The 20977-nt window shown below is 39.6% G+C and overlaps 2 protein-coding genes across 3 annotated transcripts; both read left to right on the top strand.

The window, feature by feature from the left end:
• Positions 1 to 5916: 5916 nt before the first annotated feature.
• Positions 5917 to 11364, top strand: LOC110950275 (YY1-associated factor 2-like). Its single transcript, XM_051952065.1, has 3 exons — positions 5917 to 6468; positions 10133 to 10285; positions 10409 to 11364. Exons 1-3 carry the CDS (start codon positions 6434 to 6436, stop codon positions 10647 to 10649), a joined length of 429 nt encoding a protein of 142 aa, XP_051808025.1. The 5' UTR covers positions 5917 to 6433; the 3' UTR covers positions 10650 to 11364.
• Positions 11365 to 11700: 336 nt separating this feature from the next.
• Positions 11701 to 20933, top strand: LOC110950274 (glucoside xylosyltransferase 1-like). Of its 2 annotated transcripts, XM_022192747.2 has the most exons (8): positions 11701 to 12349; positions 12862 to 12954; positions 13691 to 13874; positions 14183 to 14314; positions 14406 to 14657; positions 15184 to 15307; positions 15512 to 15684; positions 19048 to 20933. In XM_022192747.2, the coding sequence occupies exons 1-8, from the start codon at positions 12132 to 12134 to the stop codon at positions 19207 to 19209; spliced, it is 1338 nt and encodes a 445-aa protein (XP_022048439.1). In that variant the 5' UTR covers positions 11701 to 12131; the 3' UTR covers positions 19210 to 20933. The 2 variants fall into 2 exon arrangements, with proteins under 2 accessions (XP_022048439.1, XP_022048440.1); XM_022192748.2 differs by lacking the exon at positions 12862 to 12954 and having other exon boundaries at positions 11718 to 12349.
• The last annotated feature ends 44 nt before the right edge of the window (positions 20934 to 20977 follow it).

Here is a 20977-nt window from a genome sequence, read left to right as displayed (position 1 = left end):
TATAGTGAAGGGCTGTCTGACAGAGGCCTTTAGGGAACTAAGGGGTGAACACAGGTCATAGGACACAATTATGAAATATGTGATAACTCTGATGTTTCCGTCATGTTTTCATATCTACAAACACTAAACGTCACACAAAGTTTGGACAGAAACCATCAAACCTGGACATTGATCTAAAGCTGAAGCTAAAACAACAAGTTAACAAATTAGTCATTTCAGTAATGTTACTATGCAAAAATAACATCACCACAAGACTTACCAATCTATTTTTCACAACAAATTCATATAGTTACTCACATTGGAGATTCCAAGTTCAGCCACAGTGTAGGGACACTCAGGATCCCCACTGGGAATTACTCATTTGTTACAAAAATCCCCGGTTTCTGGTAAGACGTAGAGGCAATCCTGCTTCTCTAATTTTTTACATTGTACATATACAGTTTCAGGATTTTAACAGGCTTCATCTGGCAACCTCAGTCTTAATTACACATAACTTTAAGTCTTAATATAAATGTAAAAGGATTAACCAGTTAGTTAGGTATAAATGGGTTCATTAGCTCCAGAGACCAAAACAGGTTTTTGCACCATTCTGTGATTGTTTCTGCTGCAAATTTCGGCATTTTAACAGGGGGGGGTCTGTTGAGAACAGTCTAACTCAGCAGTTTAAGTGGCCACACATTTCACATGGCTTCCCCTGTTCTTTGCTATCTGCATGTTACCATTTTCAAATACCCCTTTACTACAGGGAACAACAACAGCCCAGCTAGCAATTTGTCATACTGAAAATTTCAATTTTAATCCTTCTTGGGTTATTTTTATTGTTGCTCAGGATGATAATGAGGCACAAGCCCTAAATGTATGTTCCCGACATCGAAACTCAACTGAAAGCGCTTATTATGATTGATGTCGAATAAATACCACATTTTCAACCGTAACTGGCACTAAATCAATATCGATTTAACCATAACCTAAAAAGTCTGTCTCAGCTACAGTTTGGATGATTGAATATTGAAACTATGTTGGTGAAACAATACGTATACTTTTGTTGCTCCGACATATTTTTGTCAACATGCATACAAAGTGACTGACTAACGTTAGCCTGGTTTGAATACACAAAAGTTGTCAATATTTGTGTTGCACCAAACGTACCCAAGCCTGAGAGGAACCTCTTTACTTTGCTCTCTGCTCATAAACTTGTTTTCAATTCGCCTAATTATTTTACTACTATTTTACTATAGTAATGTCAACAATCAGCCTTTAGCACAGAAATACTAAAGGGAGTTTCATTCATTTATTTATAGTTTAAATAGTACTTTTTAAATGGTTCTGTCTGTTTCTGTCTAACATTACAATCTTAGTGTGTTGTGCAAAACATTTGAGATATTTCACATCCAATGAACAGGTGAAACATTATTTCTGTGTTTGTTTATAAAAGGCTAGATATTGTGTTTTAATTATGAAAAATAATGCATATTCATTATTTTTTAAATTTAGATTTTCTAATTTTTTTTGCAAGCTTTGCACCACAACTGCTGAATATTACCATATATTTACCTCTTTTTTTCACTGTGGTAAAGATATACACTAAATACATGATTTGCAGGCTCCTTGTACCTGAGGATCTTTGCACTGTGGTATTTAAATGGCATTAAAATCATTAGATTTGATTCTAATATAATGTGTAATTATAGACTGTGATTCGTCAGTTATGTGCATCTGCATAAACATGCTGAAATATTGTGACAATTGTTCTGGCCGGTCGGGCACAATTGCCAAAAGCTGCATATTTGGAAAGTGACGGCAGGCTGGACCAGGTGGAGGAGAGCTGGAAAATGGGGAAATGCAAATTCCAGCAAAAAATGTCTAAAAAAACATGCAATTCAGAGAATGACTACAGCCTGTGGGTGGTCAGGGGTGGTTTCCGGATTCAGAAATAGTGAAATGTAGGGACAGTTTTTATATGAAAATCATCTTTTACAAAAACAAACTTGTGTAATTTGTTGAGTTCACGGTCATAGCATTAAAATGGCATTAAAAAGCATTAAATCTGACTGACTGATATCTGCAGAAACCCTGATGCTAAAAGTCATAGTACTGTAGGGGCGGCATGGCTCAGTGGGTAGAGTGGCCGTCTTGCAACCGGAAGGTTGCCGGTTCCCGATTAATTGGTCCTGATGGGTCGTGGTTAGTGCCTTGCATGGCAGCTTCCGCCATCAGTGTGTGAATGCGACGTATCACGTAAAGCGCTTTGGATACCTTGCAGGTATAGTAAAGCGCTATATAAATACAGACCATTTCCTGTTGGCTACAGCATTGTTGTTGATCTTACATTGATGTCATCAGATGTGGCTTCTGAATGAAGAAGCTCTGAGCTGAACATCCACATGCTTGTAATGATTATGCTAACATCCGAAAGTTTACCATGTATAGGTGTAGTTTAGCTTGGTAGCATTTGGCAATTGGCTAATCTGTAGCATACTTCATGGAAATCCATCCAATAGATATTGAAGCATTTAATTTGGGACCAAAGGTGGATCAGCTGATAGACTGCAAAGCCCAACCTCCAGTATGGTGCACTTAAAGGGTCATCAGTAAGTTTTAAAATTACTTGACCAGACTACTTTTAACTATAACAATTAGCATCAGAACTTAAAATCAAGATCAGATATGCATTGGGGTACATACATCAATACAATACATTGCAGTCCCAAAATATTTACTCAGACAATACAGAATGCAACTGAAACATTTTCTATAGATTCAGGTAATATCCAGAATAAACACAATATTCACGACGGCAACATGGCCCTTCTTGTATTCTGTGAGCGCAGACAAAAATAAACGAGTGGTAAAGATCTTTGCATTAACAAACTGCTCCTTGATCACAGAAGAATCAGATACATGTCTTTCTCTTCATACATTTAGTAGAAAACAGCAACATATTAATCATTCAGAGGAATCACCTCAGCTGACTCCTCCTTTTCAAAGCTCAGTAGAAGTCTGTAAGCTGAAGTCATCAACATGAAGCACTTCTACTGCTTACAGTTTGTAAAACAGTCTGCGTTAATGACATCTCAGCTTGAAGACTTCTGGTTTTAAATGTATTGTTTTTCGTGATGTTTTCCTTCAGTATATGTCACTAGAGCAATGCACTGTCTTAAACGTACATTGTGACGTTGAAACATTCACATGCTGTATGATCTGAATTAGCTCCATTACAGTACATTCAGCATCACTGGTCCAGTCTCTGAGGATTGGACGTGCAGGTGTAAACAGATTCAGTGTAATACAGTATGTATTAGGGCTGCCAGCTGCCCTGAGCTGAACTATAAGGAGGGTTATTTGTTGTCAAAGACTGCATCGTGAACATCTACAGCCTCCGGCTAAGCTGCTTTCCAGTCATGTATGAAAAGTGACATGAGGCTCTCTGTGGAGTCTCCTCAGGCACAAAAGAGCAAAATGTCCAGAGCAAAGCCTTTACCAACACAGGGGCTGTTTAACTCGTATGTTGGATCAGAAAAGTGGGTTAGAAAGGAACTGTGGGCCAAAGAGAGCAGCTCAGTGTGGATTCATACTGCCATCTGGTGGTGGAAGATGAAGTGCTGCTGAGTACTGATTTAAGGATCACCAGGGAGGCATTTTATGGAAGTAAATGTGTGCCATCAGAGTTTTGAATTTGAATTTCTGAAGATGAATTTTTTATACATTGAATTTTTTGACATTGAATTAATTTTACCACTGAAAAAAATAAGTGATGGAAATAAAAAATGCATGCTAGAAATTCAATGGTTTAAAAAATTCAAAGTTTTTTTTTATTTTTTCAAGATAAAAAAATTCATCTTCAGAAATTCAAATTCAAACTCTGTTGGCACACATTTACTTCCATACAGTTGCCAATTTTAAAATTTATAGTCTAGGAAATTACTGGAGGGTTTTCATAAGTTGTACTTAAGTTTTTTTTTAAAGTCAAATATGAAAATGTAAAAAATACTACATGATACAAATTAATCTCTTTGTTCCCTGCAGTTTTGTTGAACTGAAAGTACAGAATTCAAATGAAAAATTTCTCCTTATAAAGTGTTTGTTGTGCACATTATAATATTGGAAAAGTATGACTGACGCAGCTTTTTATTTGTAGCTGGTAGGGTGAAGCTATATTTACCGCATTTATTTTTGGCTATTTTACTGTTCATACATCTCTGTCTAGTCTAGTATCTAGAGCTGTCCAGCAAATGTAATGTTTAATATTATCTCTAACATTTAGAACAGGGTCTCTCACAAAAGTAACATACACTCAACAAAAACATAAACGCAACACTTTTGTTTTTGCTCCCATTTTTTATGAGATGAACTCAAAGATCTAAAACTTTTTCCACATACACAATATCACCATTTCTCTCAAATATTGTTCACAAATCTGTCTAAATCTGTGATAGTGAGCACTTCTCCTTTGCTGAGATAATCCATCCCACCTCACAGGTGTGCCATATCAAGATGCTGATTAGACACCATGATTAGTGCACAAGTGTGCCTTAGACTGCCTATCATGTTCCCATCACTACTCTAAAACTGATGTAACACAGTCAATGTAAAAATATTAGAAGGTATCATAAAGATACATAAAGTGTATTTGCTTTACACATCTTATACGTGTGCAAGATGTTCTCCACAGCTGCACGTAAGACAGGTTTTGATTGAGTGGAAACATGATGGGATGTGACCACAGTGGATCATTTCTATTTGTGAAATGGTTTTAAAGGCCGTAGTTAAACTCACTGATCACTTTGGGGAACTATTGAACATTTACATTAAAACAAGAAACTCTGAAAGGAATAAACCAGCTAATTCCTATTTTTAAGATAAAGTTCAGGGTCAACACAGATGATCATTCGATTCAACTTAACACAAAAAAACTTTCAACAATAGCACTGAGGTACTTGACCTCATTGTATCTTGAGAAACTGATCATGCTAATATTAACATGTTGCTTAATGCAGGTTTAAAAGGCAACATGTTGTCTGTAAACATGTCTGATCATGTGGTTGTTTGTGTTCTGTAGCATCTGTAATAGAAGCTGATGAGGAAACTCTGCAGGCCAAGAAGCCTCATCTGTCTGTTTAGATGGAGGACAAGCAGAGAAAATTGGAGCAGCTTGACTTTTAAACCGGGATAATAAAGATTACCTTGAACCTTGTACATGGAACTACTCAAGTCAATTGCATCAGAAAAGTGTTGTTATCTATAATACTTGTAATGTACTATATATGCTCCCAGTGTAGTATTCTATCTTTATAGAGTTAACAGTATACAGCAGGAGGTTATTTTTTATCTTATTACGTGTACATAATTAAGTAAACTGCACCTGGGAAGTGTTGGTACATGACCACCCACCTAACACTGCGTAGGTCCTCCTAATGTTCTCAAAAATGCTCTGAAAAAGTGCATTTTCCTTTGGGGATAGGCCAGTGATATCTGGGTTTCCAATTTGCATGAGGGAGTGTGCTTGATCTGGGACAATGTTTATTTGGGTGTCGAAGACTCATCAACATGGATGCTAAAATTAAGGGTTTTCCAGCAGAACACCGCATAGTACCAATATGATCAGTGCTATTCACTTCACCTGTAAGTGGTCATAATTTTGTGGCTGATCGGTGTTTAAGAGCCCACTTCAGTAAAAATGCCTGACATTTATTCAATTATTTAAATTTTAAAAATGTGCAGAATTTGTCTGCCCTTTACCAGATACATATATATATGATCGTTATGCAACAGGGTTCATAACACATTGTTTCCCATTCATGGAGTTTACAAGGCAGTGAAGGCTACAAAGCGCCTTTCATCACCGGCTGTCACATTTATAGCTGTTGTGATTACATAGAAGTGATTGGGTGAGCCCGGATACGTGACCCGTCCCTTCGACAGGAGTTTCCACGACAGCTGAGTAGCAGCTAAATGCGTTTTTTCACCTGTAACATTGCTCCTTTTTCTACTCCTGTGAGGCCAAGTTTGTAAATGGGAGACAAGAAGAGTCCCACGAGGTAAAAACTTCCGCTTCGTACGCTTGAACGGAGACTTTAGCGGCTCGCTGGCAAACAAGCAGCTCGGTGAATGGATGAAGTGTTTTAGTGAAGTGTTCATGGCGGCTGGCTGCTGGTTTAATGTGGGCAACAGCCTGTGTAACCTGGAAGCTCCGTCTGCTTCCACTGACCCGCTTCCGAGCAGGAAATATCTTCTCAAGTGTCGCCTCTCGCCCTCCGCGGTCGCTTTTAACCTCACATGTAGTTTCCGGAAACTGTTCTCATTGTAAAATTGTCCGTGTGTGTTGTTTTGTTTCTGTGTGAAGGCCAAGCGGCAGTCCAAGCCCTTCGCCGACGATGGGTACTGGGACTGCAGCGTCTGCACGTTCAGGAACAGCGCCGAGGCGTTCAAGTGCATGATGTGTGATGTCAGAAAAGGGACGTCAACTCGGTAAGATACACTTTAGCTGTTAATTTTTTAACCATCATGTGTAAGCAGCAGTCACGGAGTCGTGCTTTGCCAGGGATGCGTGGTAGTGATGTGAATTGCACGATCATAAAACGGTACGCTAGTTGCAGGTTTATTAGGTGATATCTGTTGCAACAACCCTGCAATAAATCTTATCTTAACGAGGATTATAGTAAAGTAGCGATTGATTCATTCAACTTTAGGCACAACATTGTAGATTTTATATAAAACTAATAATTGTAGGTGCTCTTGGAAAGGTGGAGACTGAGAGTAACTGCATAGTAATCAATCAGAACTTCATTAATTCCTATGAGAGCATCCATGAGCTCTGATTTGCCTGGGGAAAATCCTCAAATTTGCCTAAAGTTTGCTAAAAAAAATTTAACTTTTGTGTTAAACTACAGAGACTGGACTGTGCGGCAGAAAGTCTGAAAAAGTTTTCAGCACATAGGCCGCTGTTCGGCTATGCTGACGGTCAAATTGTGTGAATGTGAAATATAGAAAATAGGAATATATCTCAAAAACATTCATTTTTTCTTATTGTTAGTACACTAGTCTTGAGTTCTTCTGTTCAGTTACCTTGCTTGACAGTTTCGAAACTGTCAAGGTAATCAACATCTATCCAATCTTTATTTGTCTGAACAAAAGAACTCAAAACTAGTAAAATAGAATATACTTTATTAGTCCTAATAGGGAAAATTTGCGAAGAAAATAAACTTGATTAGTTAGTTTAATACATGCCAGCTGTGTAACATAGAGAGACAATACAAACTTTAGTGGTTCATTACGTTCTGTCACTAAATATTCACGAGACTGGCCCTACAGGTGCAGGATAATTCCTTGCTTATTCATGCCATGTATTATCATTCCTGTCTTTATTCCTTAATGTTTATTGCACAGATTCCATAAAACTGGACAAAGTAAAAACTTGAGCCTCTGATTAGCCTTTCTTGTATCACTGAGAGGAAGTTTTTGTTCATCTGTAATGAAATACATTCCCAGACGTTGGGGACACAGACCGTATATTATACTAACTTTCAGACAAAAAAGCAAAACTTGTTGAAACGAGGCATTAACTGCCAAACCTATTGTGAGCTTGTTTAATTCAGTGTCAGTGTGGCAGAATGCAGTTCAAAGCCACACTCCAAATTATCGGTTTACACATTTACATCTTTTGATTTTTTTTTTCATCTTCTGATCCAGAGAAGTGAGAGACAACATCCACAGTTTTCCGTTCTTTGCAAAATGCATTTTTGATCTTTCTAATTTACAGAAATTAATGTGAGGTTTTGACAGTCAAAGTTAATTTAAGTAGACTGACTGTCATTTCAGAGTGACCTTTAGTGTGAAAGAACATCTTAATGTTAGTGTGCCTTACTTGTGGCTCAAAAAGGAAATGCTGTTCAGGACAACAGAAAGAAGGCATCAAATGTTTAATATTGTACCTTTTGTAAGATGCTCACTTATTCATATTACTGCAGGTGTAAACGTGCCATTTCTGCCCTGCTATTCACATGCATTTCCCTTCCTCTTTCGATGTGTTGATGGTTTCAGTACCCCTTTGCGATGTGAACCAACAACAACCTTTAAGCAGCAGCCTACACACAAAAAATGGCAAGTTTTTCATGAAGATTTGGATTGTGCCATAAGACAGGTCTAGATAGTTCTTTTGGTCAGTTTGCTTTTTAGAGTGCTCACCTCCTTTCGTGCAGATTTTCCATGAAATTAAGTTCCCCTCGACACTGTTTTGCACAGGCTCCGTCACTGCACCCTGAGCTTACACCTCATTTCCACATGTCTGTAAATTTGTATAAAATACCAACTGCGTCCCTTCATGTTTAGCATAAAGAAATGCATTTCACTATGGGTGGATAGATTATTCTCTGCAGCAATAAAACAAAGGGTAATCAGAGTTTACACTGTCCACTTTTTTTGGAATATGTGAATGTAGCTTTACTTTGGCTAAAACAAGACAGAAATAAGTGAGGAGGCTGTGGAGCCAATATTCTGTTATAGGATGTATTAACCACTACCAGGGTTAGATCTTAACACTAGCCCGCTAGCCCGTGGCTAGTACAGATATCCATGGGCTAGTGCAAAATCTCTGCTACTAGCCTGTGTTGGCTAGTGCAAAACTTTTTAAGTTCACTCTATTTCTATTGTAATGTATTGTTGTCATTGTTCATTGACACAGGTAACTGTGTTGCACCATGATAAGTGCTTAACTTGCCACAAGATGGCACCACTATACAGAATCTGTAACTTAGGGTAGATGGCAGGGCAGTAAGGTGGGGTGATGTCAGCCATGTTTGAAAAGTTTGTTTGAAATGTGAGTGAGGAGATTTGCAGTGAATTTGCAAGATAGCATAGCTTTTAATGGGCTTATCCAGATGGCCAGTGATTCTGAGCGTAGGGAGTATAACCTGGTGAGTATGGAGATTCAAGAAGTCTCAAAATCTGTTAGTTTTTTAGAATTGAAATACATGTGACTTTCAGATTGAGAAACAGGTGTTCCTTAGTGCTGTGTCAGTTAGTTATGAGCATAGTAGGGCTGGCCCGAATAGTGGTTTGTGGCCTCCGAATATTCGGGCCCTATAAAAGACTAATATCCGAATATGCGTTCCGCCCCATAACGTCTGACGAGGGGGCTTCAAGTAACGGGCTAGTGCATTTGCAAGCTACTAGCCCGGGTGGCTAGTGCAGAAAATGGTTAAGATCTAACCCTAACTACAGTGTGTGTGTTCTCTGTATCCTACGCAGCTAGTATGTGTTAAGCTAGCTAATCGAGTTTCTTTTCTAATCATGCATTTACATGATGTGACTGTCAAACAACTGACCAGCCTGTTAAATAATTAATTTTCCAACTTCCTAGAACACAGAGTCTGGTCTTGCTGTAATCTAGAGCAAAAGTTAAAAATTTTCAGCATAATCAAGGAAAAATGGAAGGAGGCTTTTCGCAGGCACATTAGAGATCACAGAGGTTCTCCTCAGGATGAAGTTTCAGTTGATTTGTGTATGAACAAAGAACTGTGTCGAAATTATGTCTAACCCCCCACAGAGGATGATTGTGATTGGTTTAAAGAAATACAAACAGCAGGATGATAATGAGGTGTAGCGGGACCTTTCTTAGAGCTGTCTCATACAAGACTATTTAAAGGCAATTCAAAAGTCTGCAATTCTGAATCAATACATACTTTAAAGTTTCAGATTCACAGTGTATCCTCTCATGGTCTGTTAGCTTACCATTCTATATGTATTTGGGGGGGGGGTCAGATGTTCCTACACAGCTCTGACTCTGTAAATGATACATAATTTGGCTGGGACTGATCCAGCCATCATTGTTACAGAGTTCATCATGCACATGAGAGATTGTGCTTAAGGGGAGATGGGGGACAGTGTAAGTGAGATGAAGTGTACATCTGGCACATATTATATTCTACCCATGTTAACCAGCTAAATATTAACAATATTTATTCGCAATCAGATTACAGTTGTAACTTTTTTGTTAAAACTTGAAGTATTTTTGGTAAATTCAGTCAGATGTTTCCACATTGCAAACCACATTCGCACCCTACTTACAGGTTGAGCGATAGAAATGTAACCACAAAGCCATCATATGTTGTTTTTTTTTTCTTTATTTTTTCAGAAAACCACGGCCTGTTTCTCAGCTGGTTGCACAGCAAGTAAATCAGCAGTTCGCGTCACCAACACAGCCCAAAAAGGAGAAGAAAGAGAAATCGGAGAAAGACAAAAGTGAAAAAGAAATGACACTGAAAAAGAAAAGCCATAAAAAGATGAGGTAATAGATTCTTGTTTTCAGAAGAAACGATTGACTAGATCTTGTTTGTTTTTAACACTAATGAAATATTGTAGTGTCCTCTACACAGTTTTCAGGTTCTGTTTCTGTTTGTCTCGTCACCAGGCCCAGGTTAAAAAACATCGACAGGAGCAGCGCTCAGCACCTGGAGGTCACAGTTGGAGATTTGACAGTAGTAATCACAGACTTTAAGGAGAAAGCCAAACCCACGTCCACTTCAACAAGTGCTGCCTCAGCAGACCAACACAGTCAAAGCGGCTCAAGCTCTGATAACACTGAACGAGGCGTCTCCAGATGTTCTTCGCCCCGCGGTGAAGGCTCGTCACTTAACGGAGAGACTCACTAACATTCAGGCCTTCACGCTCCCAGTCAGCACAACCCCTTCTTCTGCACTCTCAACAGCCTCAACCAGAGATTAAACTCCAAAATGCACGTTTTTGTTAATATTACCATAAATGCCAATATGATAGCACTCGCTTCTCACTCCGGGTTGTATTTTTCACAGCCTCTCCATGATGGTCAGGAATTCAGGAGTCAGGACGTATGCTGTACACTCAACACTCAGAGAACTGATGCAGCAAACTTATGATGAACTGAAGAAAGGAACAGTAGCATTAAATCCTGGATGTCGCGTGTTGTGGTAACTTGCGTTTCAACACCTCAGTGTTACGTCAGCATCACGTTCAGCTGGTCGTTGCTGCACAGAATACACGATGCATTGTGAAAGAAATGTGAAGAAGTCATCTCAGAATTGTAGTTTATCCTTGAATTCATTATTTGCACTTAATGGCATCCTGTGTTCACTGTAGCATTGTTTTACCATTATTTCCACTTTTGCCATGATCAGTAATCTTAGCACTGTCGGTTACTGGCCTTATCCAGATCTCATTTTACGCCATTGGATGCAATAATTGTTTAACTCTCTAACATTTGAGGACAAATATGGAACAGTTATTCTAAGTATGCTTCACCTTCACTTGGTAGAGTTGAGCATGATTTAATCTATAGAATGGTTTATATTGTAAAATAAAGTTGAATAAAATAAGATGTAGATACATGAATATGTTTTTCTTTTTGTTCTGCTGTTTAGGTGCAGCTTTGAGGTACTTTCAGAGTTTGACTTGCTGGTTTACACATTTATCTCCTTGTATTCCAGAGTAGGCCTTAATGCAACACATTTATTGAACAGAATTGTCCCATATTGAGATTTTACAAACAATAAATATGATACATTATTACATTAAAATGCTGTTTAAATGCATCAGTAATTACAATCAAGGAATATGTTTACTCTTGGTAGTTACATAGTTGATAATACTTTTGCACTTGAGTAAAAGTTTAAATGTAGCAGGATATTTTACATTGTGATATTGGTACTTAATATCCGAGTACTTCCGCTGCTGTATGAATATGTGGATCTAACTGCTACATTCAATAATCACAGCATCTCTGCAATCCTATTATTGTAGTACTTTGCATTCGGGTTAACTCGGGTTAACACTGTTTGGGATCATTTTTCTTCTATAATGTTTGGCAGGGTGTTCCCACCATAATGGTTTCCATCCTGTCTGCTATAATTACTGCAGCTGAGAAGTCAAAATTACTCGCTGTACACACACACACACACTGTAGCAGATGGCTGATCAGAGGTAACACGTGTAACACAAGTGGGTGGGGCTGACAACTGTAAACACCAACTGTGCTCCTCGGCTTATCTTGTGACTTGATTTATTGGGATAGATTAGTTAGCTGCTAGTACATCAATCAGATGTTACCCGGCTAAGGTCAACGAAAATGTTTCTTTAGCGCATCAAACCTGAAGCGCAAAATGCGATGCTATCTTCACGCATTTCTCCTGTGCATGGTCCTCAGCTTCCTCTCTCTGCTGTATGTGTTCAGTCAGCTCGCCTCCACCCTGGAGGACGCAGACGGCTGGGCGGCGAGAGAACACGGGATACCCGACAGGAGCAGTCATGAGAGCGGGCATCTTCTCAGGAAAATGCCGGGACCGGCAGGCCTCCCAGACCGCGAAGAAGGGCTGGACAGGTAGCTTAGCGGGCTATGTCTCTTATTTTTATCTCATACATGAGCATAATAGTAGTAGTTAGCTTGAGCTGTTAGCTAAACCTGCTGTAGCAAAGTTAGCTGCTATTCAAGAATTAACATTAGTTGACTCTTTGTAGTTCATGTCTGCTAACATTACCGACACAAGTTGAAGCTACTTTACGTTAGCTACCGGGCTCACAGTAATGCAACTTTAGCCGAACACCTTAAAAATGTACATATTTTGTTGTAGTGTTTCCCTCCATCCTGTAACACTTATGTGTTGACTTGTGCCACCTGTTAGCTAGCAAGATAATTTATCAGCTTAGCCTTACTGCCAGCTAAGTCTGTGCCTCATTAACATTAGCTATAGGCTGGATTTAAAGGACCACCACCTGTTTAATAGATTTAGGAGGTACTTGAGGAAAAGATCTAATCGCAAAACCCACAGTTCTGATGTCGACAAGATTAATTCAACGTTGAGGATCCAAAAGATCATGTTTTTATTCTGTCAGGTGTAAATCACTGTCAGTTTCTTACTGGAATCCATATTGGAGACTGCCTGCTGATGTTTGTGGAGTGAACTGCTTATTGGAATCATCTCTTAGGTATGACTGATTTTGTGAACCTTTATACTAGTGATCCAATGTCAATATTCAACAGCCATATAACTTTCATCTACTTCCCAGGTACACAGTTCAAGGTTGAAACTGGGATGTTGCTGCTTTCACATTGTTCCTTGTGTCTGTGCTTGAGTTTGTAAAGTCACAAGTGCCATCTCATGATGACATTCTCATATATACACCATTAACGATAGCAGTATCTTATCTGCTGACTTTTTTAATCAACAGCAATTCTATCTGTGATTCTTGGGTGTAGAAGTGGCATTAGTTGCTCTTGAATCAGAGTCTAAGACCTGGAGAGATTGATCATGGAGGTCTTAATGCTTTCATTGATGCCCCTTTGAGGGATGACTAATATTCAAAGTTTTTTTTTAAATCTGTTTGCAGGCTTTCAATCCTATGGCATGTATACAGTGACGTGAAGTATCCTATGTGGTCTTTGAAAAATTTGACAAGCTGCATTTCTGATTTCCAAACTTGAAAGCATTCATCCACAAGGAGCGCTCAGAGGCAGCACAAAATCACAGTGATAGTTCTGTTCTGCATCCCTCCATTAAATCTAATGACCGTTCCAATCCCACAGCGTTGAGTACCAGTCTGCTGAAGCTGCTGATATTTTCATTGCTTTGGTGTCTCCTGTACTTGTCAGTACATCCATTCAACCGTAAACATAAATGTCAGGGTTGAATACTGATTCATTCAACTTTGTCTTGGCTCTTAGTGAGGGGTCGGACTCTTTTGTCAAGAAACCTAGCGATGAGAGGAGTCACCTGGCTGTGGTGGCCTGTGGCCCCAGGCTGGAGGAAACTCTCAATATGTTGAAGTCTGCTGTTCTCTTCAGCAAAAAGCCTCTACATTTTTACATCTTTGCTGAGGAGGAACTGCATAACAGTTTCAGAGATGCTGTAAGTATGCTCCCCAACAGAACCTTTTACGTTTTGTATTCATTTGCTGTTATGCACTGTTTTGTAAATGTTTGCTCATATCACTTACAAATGCCATGTAGAAAATCCCATACATATATGATGGGTGCAGCCATTGCACAATTTGAGCAAAGACACAATCTGCCATTCTGCATGCATGTGGACATACCATTAGCTCAAGTCTTTTTGTCTTGGGTGTTGTAACTTTTCCATGATTTAATAAAAAGCACAACAAGTTAAAACTGGACGTATGGATACTGTTGTGATCTTGCGCTTGTCTTTTCTTGAAGCTGAAGTCGTGGCCTAGAGTGGTTCAGGGCCATTTCAACTTCACCATCTACCACATCACTTTTCCCAAGGAGAATGAAAGAGAATGGAAGAAGCTCTTCAAACCTTGTGCCTCTCAGAGGCTCTTCCTGCCAGTAGGTCTAGAGTCACCCTTCAGTCATATGTTTTGTATCAAGCACACTTTTGTACGGTATACTGATATATCTTTTGTTGTTTGCTTTTCAGCTAATCCTGAAAGATGTGGACTCCTTGCTTTATGTCGACACAGATATTCTTTTTCTGGAACCAGTTGAGCACATCTGGGCCCTGCTCACTCAGTTCAATTCAAGCCAGTTAGCTGCCATGGCTCCAGAGCACGAAGAACCACGTATCGGCTGGTACAACCGTTTCGCCCGTCACCCGTACTATGGCAAGACAGGCATCAACTCAGGGGTCATGCTCATGAACATGACACGCTTCAGGGAGAAATTTTTTAAGGTAATTTTGTTCTTTGGTATCCATTGTTGACTGTTTCTGTTTGCTGGGATTTGTACTTCCTTATCTTATCATACTTGGATAATTGGCAAAATTAACCACGATATAATGTCCCTGTTATGGTTTCATGATGTTCATTCATTTGATATACAGTTCAACAAGCAATTTTAAAAATGAGTGGTACATCTAAAATAAATCTAAATATTATTTGTAGTTAAGAAATTTTTACAGTTCCACACACTGTATTCAGTTAGTGACCGCAACGTCTGGAGATTTGTGCAACATTTTGACAGTAAAGAATTAAAAATGTTGAGGGAGAAGCTGCACTGCACTACCAACATAAACCAGCTGATGTCACTCTTGTAATTCCTGTCGCATCTTCCCAGTGAGCTTATTTTGTTTGACTGATAAACCATTTCTTTGAGTTGATGTGAAGTGTTTACCAAAGTGTTCATCTTCCAGAATTGCAGGTTTATTGTTTTTTGATGCAAAATGACACAAATGCTCTCTGATTGCTGTCTGATTGCAGAATGACATGACAGCAGCTGCACTGCAGTGGGAGGAAATGCTGATGCCCCTTCTCCAGAAGTATAAACTCAACATCACATGGGGCGACCAGGACCTTCTTAACATCATATTTCACCATAACCCAGGTTCGTGCAACCACGCTCACAGCATGATATTGAGTTATAAATGAAATATTAATTCAGTTTACAAACAGTGCGCCACTGAAGATGTTTATTGTTTTGGCATTTACTTGCAAATACATATTTGAGGGGTTTTAATGGAGTCTTGTTGAATAAACCCGGTTATTTGCAGTCCTTATCAACCCAGTCGTGTCTCTTGCTGTGTTCCAGAAAGCTTATATGTGTTCCCGTGCCAGTGGAACTACCGTCCAGACCACTGCATCTATGGCAGCAACTGTAAACAGGCTGAACAAGAAGGTGTCTTCATTCTCCATGGTAACAGAGGAGTTTATCATGATGACAAGCAGCCTGCATTTCGAGCAGTCTATGAAGCCATACAAAAGGTACCGACATCCTCGCAGAAATACGTGGTTTCTACCCTATACACTAACATTATAAAAAATTGTAATGAAGCGTTTTTGTTCATATCCAAGTTTTATGTCATGCTAAATATATCTGAAAAGGACTGAATATATTTATTCTTCCACAAGTTTTTATTGAGATATTCCAGACACAGCTCACTGGAACACTTAATGCGAGAAGATGCAAAGTTTGAAAGGCTTTGTTTATTCTAGAGATGAGGGATCATTTTATAGACTCTGTTTCCGGTGCCTCCGTCTCCCTGACCAGAGTATTTGGAGAAACATTTGCTGGTCATTACATTATCAATAGGTACTCCAGGTCATTGCTTTTCTCTCATGGAGACTTCTGTCCACCAGTGCTTAATCAATAGCCTGTTAAACATTTCCGTCATCCTGTCTTGGGTCTCCCAAACTGGGCAAATCAGCCCCACCTGATGTCACCCAGTGGAATACTTGCTTTTAGTTGTGTCGGCTGTAAGGCTAAAATTCTTGATGTTTGTTGCAGTAATGATGCACCTCATAATTGTGTTCAAACATTTCTGTAGGCCATTTCAGATGGCAGGACATTGGTAGGGAATCTTAGAGCTCAGTGAAATCTGCCGTTAACTATAAATGTGTGACAAAAATGAATCCATACAAAGCAGAATTTTAAGGCTCATTCTGCCCATCTTTAAAATACAGCTGCTTTTCTCTATACAGAAATAGTTGAATCACACAACTTTTTGATTTCAAGGAACAGTCCTATCTAAAGACCAAAACCTGCACTTCATTAGTCCTCTCAGTGCTTTCTAACTAATCAAGCCTGTCATTTGCACCCAATCCAAGCTCATTCCTTCCCACTGAACACGTAAATCTTTGTTAGCAGCTTAATGACTGCATGCTTTGAAGTTTTAAAGTGAATGATTTCTTAAAACACAGACTGTAGATTTTTTTTGAGTGTGTATTTACAGCTGCAGAGTGGTCTGTGTGGGACAGACTCAGAATAAACTACAATCCCCATGTTTGTTGTCATGAAGACACACCCATCACAGAGAGTCACATATGTCAGGTTTTGATTACAGAGAATAATACATGGTGGTTGGTTTTGGTGTGTTTTTTTTTTATCAGGTGATGTTCTCTTTGGTCTGTCAAAGGTCTCTATTTACCTGTTTCGAACGGTTGATGAGATGTGGCCATGTTTTGACACCTACTGTGGAAATGGTACCTTCTTTAACCCTCGTGTCGTCCTGCGGGTCAAAATTGACCCGTTTTAAAATTTGAAAATGTGGAAAAAAAAAAATGTTTTCACAGTGAAACCTCTGATGTCCACATTTTCAACATTTTTGGGAAATCTTTGAACATTTTTTGTGGGGGAAAAAAAGAAATGGTGAAAATGTTTCTGAAAAACATTCACATAAAAATCAACCAAAATCCAGCAAAATTTGCTGGGTTTTGGTTGATTTTTATGTGAATGTTCTTAATGAAAATATTAGATGTTGTACTGATATATATGTAATCACTTTAGATGTTTTTAGGATTTTTTGGAAGATTTTTACTAATTTTTTGAAAATATTTCCAAGAATTTTCTTGCCAAATCTGGGGGACTTTTAAAAAAATATAACATTTTAAGAAATTGTTTTAATTTTCGTCCTGGGGAAATTTTTTTGCAGAATTTTTGGAATTTTTTCAGACAAGGAAACAATATTTTTTGGTGCCCCTAAATGAGGAAAACAAGAGAGTAACGTTTATAAAACATGCTTCGGAGCACTTCCAGGGCATTACTGGCTCTTTTCAAATTTACTTGAAATGCGTTTCAGCTTGTGGAGTTTAAAAGCTCATAATGTTTCCATCATCAGTGAGAAAGAAAATCAGCCCGAGAGCTGTCTCGCTTTTCGCTTGTGGCTTGCCTTCGATCTCCTCTTGTTGATTTCAGCACAACGGTCAACATGCAGGCTGCAGTCGGGGGAGCAAGGGAAGCTTCATTAGCTGGTCTCCATCCATTACCGCCACAGGGCCTAGCCTGGCCACTATCAGTACGGGCAATGTTCTCAGCCATTAAGTAAACGAGCAGGCTTCATTATGGGGCACTCGGCCCTCATGCCTCCATCAGTCTCTCCGACAGCACATATACCAGACTCGCCCGATTTTAGGAGGAAGAGGAGCGCTGTTGTTTGCCATTAGTAAGCACAACACATATCCCCTATAATCTAGATGAATGGGTTTATTGTATAGCTGGCTTATTAGTGTAGAAAACAAAAGAGTGTTTCAGCCTTTGATCTTTTTTTAGGTTTATGTTTTTTTTTGGAAGTTTTTATCAGCGCTTCCTGTCGCTTCATCTCCCTTGGTCCCCTCCCACTTTGTTCCCACTCAGTCCTTTGAGGACAGCATCCTAAAGCCTGGAGCTGGCTGTTTTGGAAGAAACTCTCATTTCCACCCGACCAGGAGATCCTCAGTCAGCCCAGCTCCCAAGACAGGCTCTCTCAGTCAGCAGAGGAACTTACAATAAAGGGTACAACCATTATCCAGCCAAGCCCACAGAAGAGTTGTAAAATTTTTAGTGCTGATGCTAGTTTGAGACATCATGATGGCTGTGTGGACAACGCACCAGCCACATCCACATAAAAATCGATAGGAGGCTGTTAATGGTGCTTTATTGCCTGCTGCAGTATATGAAAGATAATAAAGAAAGCGCGCTTTGAGTAACATAATGCTTTGCCCAGCCAAAGTCAAATAAGATGCTGTAAAGTAGTGATTTCTTTTATTTACTGGAGCAATAAAAAATTGGTGTGTCTCAATATAAAAATGAAAGACCCACAGCTTTATTTGCATACTGTACGTGACAAAAGCCTTGGCTGCTAATATTAACTGACTGGAGAGCTGCAAGTTTTTTTTTTTCTTTGCTGTTTACTTGGTGACACAAAAGCAGAATATAATGAAGCATATCTGGAATGCTGCAGCTGTGGCTTTTACCAATGCTGTCACGCCTTACTAAGCCCATTTGTGTGTAGTTGTGGTCATAGATATTCATCATCCAAACCCACTCTGAATTGACAGATATGAATCAAATGCAGAATGTTGTTGTCTTGAGCTGACAGTGACAAATGGGGTACTTAATTCATGTTATCTGAATGCAGTTCTCATTGTTCCGTCGTAGCTGTCGCAGGAGGCAACAGGTGTAGTGTGCGCACTTGTGCTTCAGTTTTTAACAAAAACATGTTTCAGTCTTTTCTGTGTGATGCCAGGAGCAGAAGAGGGGCGGAATTTAAACTGAGAGCAGCCAGCAGATGAACAACAATGTGATAAAGTCTCATTTTTTATTAGTACATGTCTGATATCGGAAGTAAAATATGCTTCTCGTCATCCCAGTACCCATTTGGTGAGAACATGGAGGCTTCGCTGCTTCAGCCGCTGGAGGCGTCGCTGCAGACGACCACACACACCTACTGTGGCCGAGCCAGCCACCTCTTGACCAAGAGGTTAAAGCAGAGCATCGCGTCTGTTCAACAGGACGTCACGAAACGAAGATGACAACATTCAAATGCCATTCCATGAGCAGTGCCTAATGTCTCTCTGTTAGCAGAGACTTAGATTTAAGTTCCTCCTGTGGAGACGATGAGCTGGATGACAGACGGACTCAGGTCAACACCGAACCAGCATCTGTTTACAAACTTCATATTAAGACACTGGAAATGAAGAAGGGTAAATCTGTGCATCAGGTTCTATGCTTTCATTTTTAGGTGAAGCCAGTTTTGATACATATCTGTCCAATGAATTCACAATCAGGTCCCTAATGATTTCTTACAATGGTGGAAAATGCACTGAATCCACTTTGTTTTTTTGGGCTTAGAAGCCAACAAGGCCAACATTTCCTTTATTCCAGACAATCAGGTGGTATTATTTTTTTGTTGTTGTTGTGAGACATAATCTGTAATCACTTTGTACAGTTGTCTAAGAATTTTGTGGGTGGGGGGGAGCAGATTTATCAAGAGTATTTTATTAGAGGTTTAATATAATTCTGCAATCTGTGTTTTCATGTGGTTTCCTTGCAGTATATCACAGGGAAGGGCTTTCATTGCTTTTTAGGTGCTTATTAGGTACGCACATATGTTCCGTTTTATTTAACAAGACAATGTGCTCATTGACAGTATAGAATCTGATCAGTATTTATTTTTGTCGGACATCTGTGACAAGAAGCACTTTTTATTATGTCTTAACTTGAGAATTTAGCATGAGGCTGTCATTTCACAGAGTCCAAGATCGGAGTTTGCAATACATTGTTTACTGTACGTTGGCGTAGTACTAGGGCTGGCCCGAATAGTGGTTTCTGGCCTCCGAATATTTGGGCCCTATTAAAGACGAATATCCGAATATTCTTTCCGCCCCGTAACATCCGAGGGGGGGATGGGGGGTCAGGTGCGGTAGTGGCAGCGGCTTGTGACACAGACAGCCCGAAAATTCGGATCCTTTTTCATATTTAGAAAGTTCTGGCCAACATTTCCTGATGACAGATTGAACCCGGTGTAAACCGACCTTCGTTGCCTTCGTTTTGTCTTCAGCAGAGTTCTTCGGCATCTTGTCTTGTGTTTATGCAACGAAGTGAAGCGCGACGTCAGAGTCGGCAGCCACCCGGCCATTCGGGTGGTGTTTACAAACACCAATGGAGGAGCCGAAATGAGCCGAAGAACACGGCGGGATGAGCCAAAGTGGGCCGAAGGCGCAGGGAAGAGACGAGCTTCAAATATTTTCGTCTGGGGGAGGAGGGAGTGATCACATAGACATATGTGTATATGTTTATGTGATCATGATGAGATGAGCCGATGTGGGCCGAAGGCGGAGGGTAGACAGTAACGCGGCACATTCTTTCCGCCCGGTAACGTCCGACGGGGGGATGGGGGGGCGAATATTCGGATACCAAATTCATATCCGGATAGTGTCGTAGCGAACGAATATCCGGATATTCGGGTCCAGCCCTACCTAGTACATCAGTCGTTTTGTTAACTTTACCGATTAAACCACATTTTCCGATACCTGGTAGATTTTCATAGAGAGCAGCATTTTCTAATCTTGCCTGCTAGCATCAGAACATCTGCTCTTTGACATGTGTAACACAACATTTGCACAACTGATTTCAAGATTGTGAGGACACAAAGTCATACCTATGATTTGTGTGTTTTATTGTGAAGATGGGATAAACATTTAAATGTATGTATGTAAATATTTTCTTAATAAAACATTTATAATGGTACCTAGAATGCGGTGTGTGCTGTATTGCAAATCTCATGACAGTTCAACAGTG

Source organism: Acanthochromis polyacanthus, chromosome 8 (assembly GCF_021347895.1).
Source record: "Acanthochromis polyacanthus isolate Apoly-LR-REF ecotype Palm Island chromosome 8, KAUST_Apoly_ChrSc, whole genome shotgun sequence".
NCBI lineage: Eukaryota > Metazoa > Chordata > Actinopteri > Pomacentridae > Acanthochromis > Acanthochromis polyacanthus.
Note: the sequence above shows the minus strand (reverse complement) of the source record. Positions and strands in the feature narration are given on the sequence as shown.